General features: G+C 40.6%; 1 protein-coding gene across 1 annotated transcript; it reads left to right on the forward strand.

Moving 5' to 3' along the window:
- The first annotated feature begins 6,747 nt into the window (after positions 1–6,747).
- On the forward strand, positions 6,748–11,099 carry plk1 (polo-like kinase 1 (Drosophila)). Its single transcript, XM_036545791.1, has 11 exons — positions 6,748–7,332; positions 7,774–7,942; positions 8,031–8,175; positions 8,491–8,584; positions 8,672–8,891; positions 8,986–9,046; positions 9,207–9,307; positions 9,406–9,483; positions 9,574–9,728; positions 10,133–10,315; positions 10,767–11,099. The coding sequence occupies exons 1-11, from the start codon at positions 6,970–6,972 to the stop codon at positions 10,983–10,985; spliced, it is 1,788 nt and encodes a 595-aa protein (XP_036401684.1). The 5' UTR covers positions 6,748–6,969; the 3' UTR covers positions 10,986–11,099.
- The last annotated feature ends 453 nt before the right edge of the window (positions 11,100–11,552 follow it).

Genomic DNA, 11,552 nt, shown 5'->3' on the forward strand with positions numbered 1-11,552 from the left:
GATTTTTTTTTTCTTTTGTTAGCCAAGTCTCTTCTTGCCAGGCAGACTCAGTGCAAGATGCACAGGTCATCACCAGTGAATAGAACAGCAAGGCAAATCGCTGCCTCACATCTATAGAATAGAAAAGCATACAAATCATAATGTCAAGCCACAAGAACGGCTGGATGGGCACAGATGTCCATTAACGGCAATACTACTTTGATCTGTGTTCCACTCCCACAACTTGCTTCATTATTTCGGTGCTCCTTAAAGTGAAGCATCAAGTTCACTGATATTAACACACTGATAAATGATGGTCAAAAAGCACTGCACTTCATGCATTGAAAATGTGGCTTGCAGTACACAACTCTCCTTCAGAGGAATGGCTGGCAGTACATATAGTAACCTGTGGTATTTAAGGCTATGTGGTTAAAGCTTAATAGTTTAAGTATGTAAGGATGTTGATAGGTCAGTAAGTTATCACTTGGCCACATGAACTCTTCCTCTTCATTCAGAACCTGCGATCTGAAGAGTTCCAGATACTTCTGCTTTCACAATACTTAATCCCATTGTGGCAATGTTTCTCACAATGGCATTACATTTCAAGAAGGGCATGAATGTTTTAGTAGCAGCTGGTTGCCTATCCTTATTGAATTCACTTTTGTAAGTCACTCTGAATAAAAGTGTGTGCTAAATTACTACATGTAAAAACATAAATGTAAATGAAGTTCAGAACAGCCTTCTGTTTGTATACATAAAATATGCAGCTAGGCATGTGTCTGCCATTCATGTCTGATGTGACCAAGCCTGGCAATGATTGAAGGGTGCACACATTAAATCCTTCCAACACACAGCCACCAAACATGACTTGCTGCAATAAAAACAGGAGTAGGTACAGCCTTCCAGCCAATAACCTCAGAAACCAAAATATCAACAGCACTGAATCCGTAGTGTAGATTGAAAACTGCCATCAGATATGAGCCAGCACACCAAATGAAACGACGTAATCCTGTAATTGGACTATGATGTGCATTGACAGGAACCTAAAGAATTACATGCAAGGCTGTTGTCATACCAAAAAGGTCTGTAGTGGTGATTAGTGAAGATGGTGGTCATATTGCTTGTGTACATGGAACACAGAAGGTCTCTTTCTCCAGGACTATGCAGTGCTGTACACTGGATGATTACTCAGCTGGGAGCTACATAGTAGAATCAACCAAGGTAATACAGGAAGACCTAAACAGCATCCAAAAGTGGGCAGATACCTGGCAGATGACATTCAATTTAGATAAATGTAAAGTCTTGCATGTGGGAAATAAGAACCTTAGACAAGACTACTTCATGGGTGGAAAAAAACTAGAATGTGCTCAATTTGAAAAAGACTTGGGAGTAATAGTTGACCCAAGCTTAACAGGATCTAGGCAGTGTGCTGTAGCAGTAAAAAAGGCCAACAGGATGCTGGGATATATAGCCAAAAGTATTGAGTATAAATCTAAAGAGGTTATATTGAAATTATACAATGCCTTAGTCAGACCGCACCTGGAATACTGTGTGCAGTTTTGGGCACCGCACTATAAAAAAGATATCGAAGCTCTAGAAAAGGTTCAAAGAAGGGCAGCTAAATTAGTTCCTGGCATGAAATATAAAAGCTACGAGGAAAGACTCAAGTTACTTAACTTATTTAGACTAAGCGAGAAGAGGCTTAGGGGTGATTTATTTGAGATATTTAAATTTATGAAAGGAATCAATAAGGTTAACTATAATAGATTCTTTAGGGTGAGTTCAGTCTGTAAAACAAGAGGACAAAAATGGAAACTAGTTAAGAGTAAGTTCCGCACTGATATAAGGAAATATTATTTTACACAAAGAGTTATCAATACATGGAATAGGTTGCCAGGTCATGTAGTTGAGGCAGAGACCCTTGCTGTGTTCAAGTCCAGACTTGTTGCAGTTTTGGATACTCTTTAAATAAGAAATGGTGAGCTTAGTTGGGCCGAATGGCCTGTTCTTATCATCATATGTTCTTATGTTCTTCTTATGTACATGGGCTATTCACTCCATGGATACCAATAACCAATGTATGCCCATCCACATAATGGCAACAGTACAACTATACAAACCTGTCTGTACATTAATCCTGTGTGTCTTAGTGGCGTTGTGCCTAGTGATACACTGTTGAACTGGTCTTTTTTTGACATTTTCTGTACATTTCAGAATAGCACCTCTACTGGGGGAAAATAAGTGTCTTTTTAATATATATAACACTACAGAAAACTGGAGGATTTTGCAATGGCAGTCCTCTTTGTGTTCATCAACACTCACCCCATGGCTCTACTTAATTCTACCACTTGTGCAGAAACCATGTTATTTATATGGTAAACAGGATATGAAAAAGAACCAACAGGATATGACCGTCTGTTACTAAATGTTTTTTTTTCTGTGGTTGCTTTTTCATTGTAGTCCATGATATTAATATTTCTACTCCCCGTTGAGTGTTTTCAAACACAGCCCACTCAAAGACCTGTAATATATTAATAATATTAGCTAATTATAACCTGATGAAACAACTACCCACGCACAGCCTCATTTAAAATTTCCTTTTACATGGTACAACCCCATTCATGTCAATGCTCAAGTAACCAAACAACCCCCCACCTTTCCCTGATTTTGAAAAATAAGTGCTTTTTAAAACAGTACCATAGAGACAGAGTACTGCGTGCTCACACTCAATGGTCTCAAGTAGAAGTATCTGGAACACTTTAGATCACAGGTTCTGAATGAAGAGGAAGAAATCGTGAGGCAAAGTGTTGCATGAGCACTTGTAAGTGGCAGATAAACAAGCTGACCCTGTTCCATTTCTGTCTTTCATAAATGTGACAGTCAAGGCCAGTGGCAGCCAGCTTTATCAAACCTGCAGGACATATCTGATTCTCAAAGAATAAAAGCTTCTCTTCTACTTTATATTATTCCAGGTTTAATTTTGCCTTATATATTTATTTTGGCCTTACCTATCTTTCTTGTTTCTCACATCCAATGACAATCTCTTAAATGTGCATTCAACATTTTTTTCACATCGTCACATTTTTGCCTCTGCATTGGTGTGTCCTTCAGCCATGTGGTCAAACATGTGCAGGCACAAAAACAACCTCATCCAATACTATGGTGTGTTTGGGAAATGCACTGCTGCTACGTGGGAAATCTGGGATACGAAGAGGAGTGTCTAGTAGTCTAATAAACGAAAATGTCAATATGTACCTCTACCCTCCAGCATTATCATCAAATACTGAGCAGTGTATTTATCTACCTCCACGTGAGACAGGCATTCAGGCCAACATTTATTTAAACAATGCTCTCACGTGTAGATGGAGGCCATCTGAAATGCTGATGTAGTAAAACAGAGTTCCTAATAGGTGAGCCAAATTTTTTTCGCTCACTCTCTTTACCCCTCCCTCCCTTTCTCTCTCTTCAATTGTATTCCAAATGCAAAGAAGTGTCCTAACATCTTGAAGGTAGGTATTTAAAGGAAGACTTAACTACTAATGCCCATAAGATTTCCATTTTAAAGATTTTAAATTTTAAAAAGTAAAATTACACATATATTTCAAAACAAACTAAAAAAATGAACGCTGTATGAATAAGGTCACATGAGGTTATATGCACTTGTAAATTCTTCAGACAGAGAGGATTTGTTTGCTGTCTTCTGAGCTGACTCCTCCTGTTGGTATTTGCAATGAACACAGTAATAGTAGGAGTAGAGACAGAATTCTATAAAAATTCAATAATCAAACAAGCTAATTAATGTGCTATTAAATGTCAGATGTCAGGACTGCGGCTCCCTAGCCGGGTTTGTTTTTGTTTTCCCTGTCCATGTGCTTTTGTTTTTCCCTGTGTTCCAGCCCTGCCCTGCTCTCTGCCCTGTCTCCGCCCACCTGGTCATCTGACTGGCTCCACCCGCCTACCTGCACACCTGAACCCCATCTTGTCATCTGCCTTGCCCTATATATTCCTTGTTTGTTTCTTGTCTCATCGTGAATTCGTCTCAGTTTGTCTGTGTCGCTACAAGCTGTTTGTTTCTGTTCTACCTGCTGTTTATTTGTACTCTTGCCCGTTTTCTTGACCACGTTTTTGGATCTGATTTTTGGTATTGTTAGCTGTGCTTTTCTGGTTTTCTGACTTCGCCTGTTTTGACTACGTTTTCTGGATTCCCCGTGTTGGCTTAAACATCGCTTTGTGCACCCTATTCCGCTGTCTGCGCCTGAGTCCCTGCCTGAGCCCTGACATCAGAATAAACAAATGATGTAATATCTGTAATAACTTTTTGAATTGCAATTTCAGTGTGACAGCATATTCCCTTTTACATTACAAACTGCACTATGGTCCTCAAGGTTAGTAGGCAGGATCAAGTAAGCAATGCCTTCAGTTTCTGGACCAAACAATGGTCCACTATGGCACCTACTGAAACTAAACTATGACCTCAAATTTATCCACTTCAGAATACGTGCCCCACAGTATAGCCAGGATTGGCTGATAGTAGACACAGATAATTAGATTTATGCATATGTATAATAAAAAGATCAGTGCAACTGTCTATACAGCTGATGCCTTTCAAGATGTAGAATATTTAAGGAAAGGTGGTGGGCATCACTGAGGCAGCTTTGTTGATTGTTGTTGTTAGCTAGCTAGATAAATGTACAATTCTGCACATTGATATAGCAGCTTGTGTTGTTTTTGTACTTTTTGTACAAAACATGTTTTGAATTTCACCACAGCTTTTTTTCATACTGCGCACATTGTAAGAATCAGTCAATGATGATCTCCCAGCGAGAGAGGATTTACTAATTTCATGGCAAAAGGCTATGAGAATGAAATTTAAAGAATCAAAACAAAGGTAGACTTTATTGGTTATTCAGTGTTATGCTTTTGTAATTAATGATTATTATACATTCTCAGCTATTGGAAGGTTGGGTTTTAGCAAAAGATTGTATGTCTAACTGTACCTTTATCTGCAATCACATCATGGTACTTGACAGTTCTAAATACCAGTTTATATCTTTTGGGAAAACTCAAGTTTTCTAAGTTCACTACAGTCAGGTGGTCATATGTTCTGATTCGGTTGCAGATGAATTAACAGAATTTTAATTCATTCATTTAATTAAATCGGGGAGCAGTGTGGGATAGTGTTAAGGAGCAGGACTCAACCAAAAGGTTGCTGGTTTGATTCCCTGCTGGGGCACTGCTGCTGTACCCCCGGGCAAGATACTTAACTCAAATATCCAGCTGTATAAATGGATAAAACTGCAACCTATGTAAATTGCTCTGGATAAGTGTCTGCCAAACGCCTGTAATGCAGCTTCATTTTTGATCTAACTTTTGAACAAGTATCTTGCTGGATTCTTGTCAGTGTTTCGATTTGAAAGGCTATTGCAGCAGTTGATGGTATCCAAAAATTTGACATACTGTAAATTGGACAAAAACCTGTTTTAATGTTTTTGTTAGTTCACCATAATATGTACAAGACATAAACCATTGTTTGTTAAGATTAAAACATATCAACACAGACCATTGTTCAGCCTGAGTCAGATGATACACAAACAAAAGCCCTGAAGGAACCTGCACCTTTCCAGCTAACATATACTTACAAATTCTTGCCCAGACTTTGGTCATTCCAATTTACTGTAATATATTCACTGTAATGTATGCCTTCTTTAAATAAAAGCTTGTCATGTATTTCACCTAAATCCATTTATAAATTTACTTCATTGGCTTCTTGTTCCTGTTTTAATCAGCATCAAAACCCTTGCTTTTACTGCTTAACTTTAAGTGCTCTATTCATCTTAATCTTAAACCAGACATTTCTTTCAATACTGTCTGTGGTCTACGGATATGATTAGCAGACAGACCTCTCATCTATTTTTACCTCGTTCCGCCAAATGATCTAGTCTCTTTTTGCTTTTTTTCCTCTTCAGACACAACAATGTTTCTTTAAGTCAATTACGTTCCCTTCTCCGCTGTAATTGTTATCTACTATTTTTATGTTTTACTAGGAACACAATATTGTGATTTTAATGTGCTGTCTAACACTGTCTACGTTACTCGTAGGTCTATCCTGATAAATGCTGTATATATCAGTGTGTCACCGTGGTGACAATAGCATGTTTAAATGGTCCATAAAATATGTTTTTGTGTTTTTCTTTAAAGCATAATCTATCGCTATTTAGGAAGCACAGTTTCACGTAGACTTTTCGGATTTGCTTTAAAGCGTTGTCGAGTACTAATAAAGTTATTTTTAAAGATAGGACGTTTAAATTTAGAGATAATTTATATTTTAAGATATCGTACTTTACGTGTAAAAATATGTCTACCTCATAGAGCAGCTTGTTTATCTAACCGGAACTCTCTAGCTCCTGACCTCTTGATAATTCCACCTACTTTAGCCGAATAAGGAAGCGCCGTAGGATGCATACACCCCATTAACGACATTATCTTTGCTTTCCGCTCCCATGCTGCTTTGCAGTCGCGGCTTGGAATTCAAATCGAGCGGACCAATCATGTGAGCTTCTAACGAACAGAGCAGGATTTGAAATGTTGCAGTAGTCAGTGTTGTCAAAGAGAAAGAAGGGCCAGAAGCAACACCACAAATAGCGACGGAAGAAACGTGTGGAATTTGTATAATTTTGCATTTTAAATTTAGCAAGCTGGTACACATGCGGCACAATATAAGAATTTGTTTTGCACATGTGTCCTCGACGATTGCATTCATACCGTAAGAGTTTTTATTCGAATTTAACATTTTTTGAGGTGAACAGCTAATCTGGCTAGCAAGGTCGCACATAACGTTACGTTTGGAATTTGCATTACCTGGCGACCTTATAGAAGGTAGCTAGTCAACATTGTCATCAAAGACATTGTTCGCAGGTTTCTTTTTATTTATTTTCCCGGGTGATTTTCAGTAGCTAGGTAGTAACCTGAAGGGAGTTCTACCTCTTCAAAATGAGCGCAGGAATAGCAAAGGCGACGAAGCCGTCGGCACATGCTGATCCCAAATCGGCACCTCTGAAAGAGATCCCCGACATCTTGGTGGATCCGCGGACCATGAAGAGGTATATGAGGGGACGTTTTCTTGGAAAAGGTGGTTTTGCTAAATGTTACGAAATCACAGATATGGACACTAAGGAAGTTTTCGCTGGCAAGGTCGTCCCAAAATCTTTGCTGCTCAAACCTCATCAGAAGGAGAAAATGTCCATGGAGATCACTATCCATAAGAGCCTTGATAACCCGCATGTGGTGGGATTCCACGGTTTTTTCGAAGACGACGACTTCGTCTATGTGGTTTTGGAGATCTGCCGGCGGAGGGTGAGCATTTTTCCCGTTGCGGTGGCTAACTAGTTAAGTGAGACATCGCCAAGATTACCTAGTTAAGTTGATTAAAGTGTGCTCGCCGGCTGTGAAAATAATGGTCGAATGTTTTAACAGGCTCACCTATTGGTTAGCTAAAGCAGAAGTGTGCGACGCTGAACCCAGGCTGACCATAGCTAACGGCGTTCCATGTACTAATGTGGCTAGCCACCGTTAGCACCTCTGGCGCTCGTGTTGAGTCAGCGTTTTAATATTTTAAAGGGACGGCATTCTTGTTTCCGATAAACATCCCGTCACCCAGCTAGATTAACTTTAGACTTTCATCTAGGACAGGGAAAGCTGTTGGATCGTAGTTTTTATGCACTATAATAACATCACTTCTGTTGGCAGTTCTGTGGATGTATTGCAGAGTGTAAAACGTTTCACTTTGCCTACTAGTCTCTCCTGGAGTTGCACAAGAGGAGGAAGGCGGTGACAGAGCCAGAGGCACGATACTACATGAGGCAAACTATTCAGGGATGCCAGTATCTTCACAACAACAGAGTCATCCACAGGGATCTCAAACTGGGCAATCTCTTTCTGAACGATGACATGGAGGTCAAGATAGGTGAGTTCAGTTGGCTAAAACACTTTTTTTACCCTCACTGCCATGTCCTCTTTTTTGCATAGAAATAACTTGCCATTTCTCTTACCAGGTGACTTCGGTTTAGCTACGAAGATTGAGTTTGATGGTGAGAGGAAGAAGACATTGTGTGGGACACCCAACTACATTGCTCCGGAGGTTCTGTGCAAGAAGGGTCACAGCTTCGAGGTGGACATCTGGTCACTGGGCTGCATTCTGTAAGCATGGGCAATGTGGGCTAATAGAACATAAATGCATGCTCTCGGATGGCCTGTACTTGAAGAATTTTTTTTTCCATGGTCATTGTTCATTCAAAATTTCCACACCGTTAACAGTTTAAGATTGTCAGATACTTTGCCGTAGCGATTTAAGTCAGGAGTTAGTGTTATGAATCAGATTGGTACTCTCGAACTGCATACATTTTTCTGTCATTGAAACTCGTTAGATTTGTGAGAAATTATATAAATACAATTATAGAGCAATCAGATGAGTGAAATGATTAGTCCCGTTAAATTGTAATTCTTCCTTCTCAGTTACACGTTGCTGGTTGGCAAACCTCCATTTGAGACATCCTGCCTGAAGGAAACATATATCCGAATCAAGAAGAATGACTACGCAATCCCACGGGTGAGCTGATGCACACCAGCTGCATGTGCTGTATTTCCTTTCTCTTGTCAGCACTCTGTAATCTCCGTCATATTCTCGAACCCTCAGCACATCAACCCTGTAGCAGCTTCACTGATCAGGAAGATGCTGCAAGCTGACCCCACCCTGCGGCCCACCATCGGCGACCTGTTAACGGACGAGTTTTTCACATCGGGTTACATCCCTCTCCGCCTTCCCACCACCTGCCTCACGGTGCCCCCTCGCTTCTCCATCGCACCTAGCTCTCTGGAGCCTAGTCAGCGCAGACCCCTTTCTGCTCTCAACAAAGGTACAGCAACCACTGCGCCTTGCCTTACCGTGCTTTAGCCTGTGGCTCTGTCCTGGCCCGGTCTTCAGGGATCTTTACATTCCATTTCCTGCAGGGACTGAGGGTCCCATAGAGAAGATGGGCAAGGTAGATCCGAAGGAGGAGCCCCAGCTCAGGTGAGCTTGTGAAAGTTGATTGTAACTGACAGGTCTATTAATCATTTCTTGGGAAGTTGACCAGATACACAATTGCTCATTTGTTCTAAAATACAATTGGGGAAAAGGTTTTTCTTAAGACATGTTAGTCCTACAACACTGAGGCTGTCCTCCTTTGCAGGGAAGGGTCTGAGGCTATGGATTGCCATTTGTCTGACATGCTACAGCAGCTCAGCAGCGTAAATGCGGCCAAGCCCTCAGACAGAGCCCTAATTCGACAAGGTAATCAAAGGGTTTTAAATCTCACATGGCTGTGTAAACTCCTTTTTCCTGTATACCCTCATTGTAAATGATATAAATTGCTGCTTTGACTCTTGTAGAAGAGGCTGAGGATCCTGCCTGCAATCCCATTTTCTGGATCAGCAAGTGGGTAGACTACTCGGATAAATATGGCCTGGGTAAGATTAGTCTCTTTCTGGCACATCAACATTCAGTAATTTTCCTATTCTCAGCATTGTAGGAGTAGTGACTGACTTTTTTTTGTACAGGATACCAGCTGTGCGACAACAGTGTGGGTGTGCTTTTCAATGACTCCACAAGACTCATCATGTATGATGATGGGGACAGCCTGCAGTACATTGACAGGAATGCTGCAGAGTCCTATCTCAGTGTGCGGTCCTACCCTTCATCCCTCGCCAAGAAGGTTGGTCTTAAGAACACACCAACAGGCAGTAGTTTGCAGAACTCAAATAGGTTTGACTTCATTTCAAACAGCAATAGTTGGGTGTGGCTTTGAAGCAGCTCTGATACTGTGGAATAGGTCAATACATTGCAGTTGAAGGAATCGTACACATTTATTTCAAATTATAATACATTTTGAACTTAAGTTTTGATGGCACATGCTGATGCTTGATGGCTGATCCCACTCTTGATGGCTGTGTGAAGCTTCTCACTTTCTGAATGAAGTTGATAGCAACCATACTTATGTTACAGCCATGCAGTAGAACATAAGCATGTGTCTCTTTAATCTTCACAGTTAACTGTGTTAGGTTTCACTGCCTCTCCTGTGTAATGGTGGGAGCTGACCCTTGCCCTTCTGCTCCTCAGATCACTTTGCTGAAATACTTCCGTAACTACATGAGTGAGCACCTGCTGAAGGCCGGGGCCAACATCACTCCGAGGGACGGAGACGAGCTGGCTCGCCTGCCCTACATGCGCCACTGGTTCCGCACCAAGAGCGCCATCGTGCTGCACCTCAGCAATGGCACCGTACAGATAAACTTCTTCGAGGTGAGATTTTGCTCCCACCATAGGACATGCCGCTGACAAACCCACTCAATGTGGGTTATCTGGAGAGTGCATCATAATTATAATCTCTAAGGTTGAACAAAAGCTTGTGTTTTCAGACAGTGTCTTTAAATAATATGAAGTGAAGGTAGAAGTTTCTTAGAGCCTAAATTTGGAAATTTATTAACTAGTATTGTAAGATCAATAGAAACTTTCCAGACTTTCAAATGAAATGTAGTACATGCAACTTTTCTACAGTGTCCATATCATGGAAGAAATAGGAAGCTAAATCTTGTATGTTTGTTCATATACAAGCAACACTTGACAGAATTGCTGTCTTTTGAAAAGGCCCTTACTCTTCCTTTCTGGAGGGTCTGCGTTGACAGCCTGAAAGGAAGGAGTCTTTACAAGAATAAAGCTTCATTTGTTTTCACTGTTCCTTTCCTCCAAACAGGACCACACCAAGCTCATCCTGTGCCCACTTATGGGGGCGGTGACGTACATTGACGAAAAGAGAGACTTCCGCACCTACAAAATGAGCATGATCGAAGAGTTTGGGTGCTGTAAGGAGCTGGCCAGCCGGCTGCGTTACGCTCGCACCATGGTGGAGAAACTGTTGGCTTGCAAGTCCTCTGCTGCTCGCAAAGCTGTGACAGAACCAGAACGTGCCTGATCCCTGTACTGCACACACATCCTGTACATAGCAGCCTCCCCACCTCCATTTTATTCTTTAACTCCTATAAATGTCTGCAAAACTACTGCTTGGCCAAAGGGTTATTGGTTTTTTTTTTCCTCCCCACAAACTTGTCTTGAATTTATTTTAAAGGAAACAAGTTTACAATGTAGGAGTCTGTATCAGTACACTCTATTTGTATTGTCTTTGTTCTCGGTGCAAATGATCAAATAACAATTGACTGCTCCAATCAAGGGTGAGGAATTGTATCATGTGTATGCTCTGTATGCTTGCACAGAATTTTGTGGGTGTTTAATGTTGGTTTTGTCTTTCTTGTACAAAACTCCACTGTACAAAATCCTGAATACCTGAATAGAGAGATAATTGTATGTTTACAAGATGAGTTTTTAAATCTTTAAATATATTCCCAGTAAATAAAGAACCTTTTGATGTTTAAGTTTTTGATGACTGATATTTGGCACATTCTTTGAACAGTACAAACCATTGTCACTCATTAGGCTTTGCAACATATTTATTCCAAAAACCGGTATAAAAGTATCCCCAGTG

This window comes from Megalops cyprinoides, chromosome 1 (assembly GCF_013368585.1).
Source record: "Megalops cyprinoides isolate fMegCyp1 chromosome 1, fMegCyp1.pri, whole genome shotgun sequence".
NCBI lineage: Eukaryota > Metazoa > Chordata > Actinopteri > Elopiformes > Megalopidae > Megalops > Megalops cyprinoides.

What these genes read in the sequence shown, in the direction of transcription:
- plk1 (XM_036545791.1), top strand. Translation starts at nt 6,970, where the DNA reads ATGAGCGCAGGAATAGCAAAGGCGACGAAGCCGTCGGCACATGCTGAT. An exon ending in TGGTCACTGGGCTGCATTCT is followed by an intron (nt 8,176 to 8,490) that starts GTAAGCATGGGC and finishes CTTCCTTCTCAG; the next exon opens with TTACACGTTGCTGGTTGGCA. An exon ending in TACAGATAAACTTCTTCGAG is followed by an intron (nt 10,316 to 10,766) that starts GTGAGATTTTGC and finishes TCCTCCAAACAG; the next exon opens with GACCACACCAAGCTCATCCT.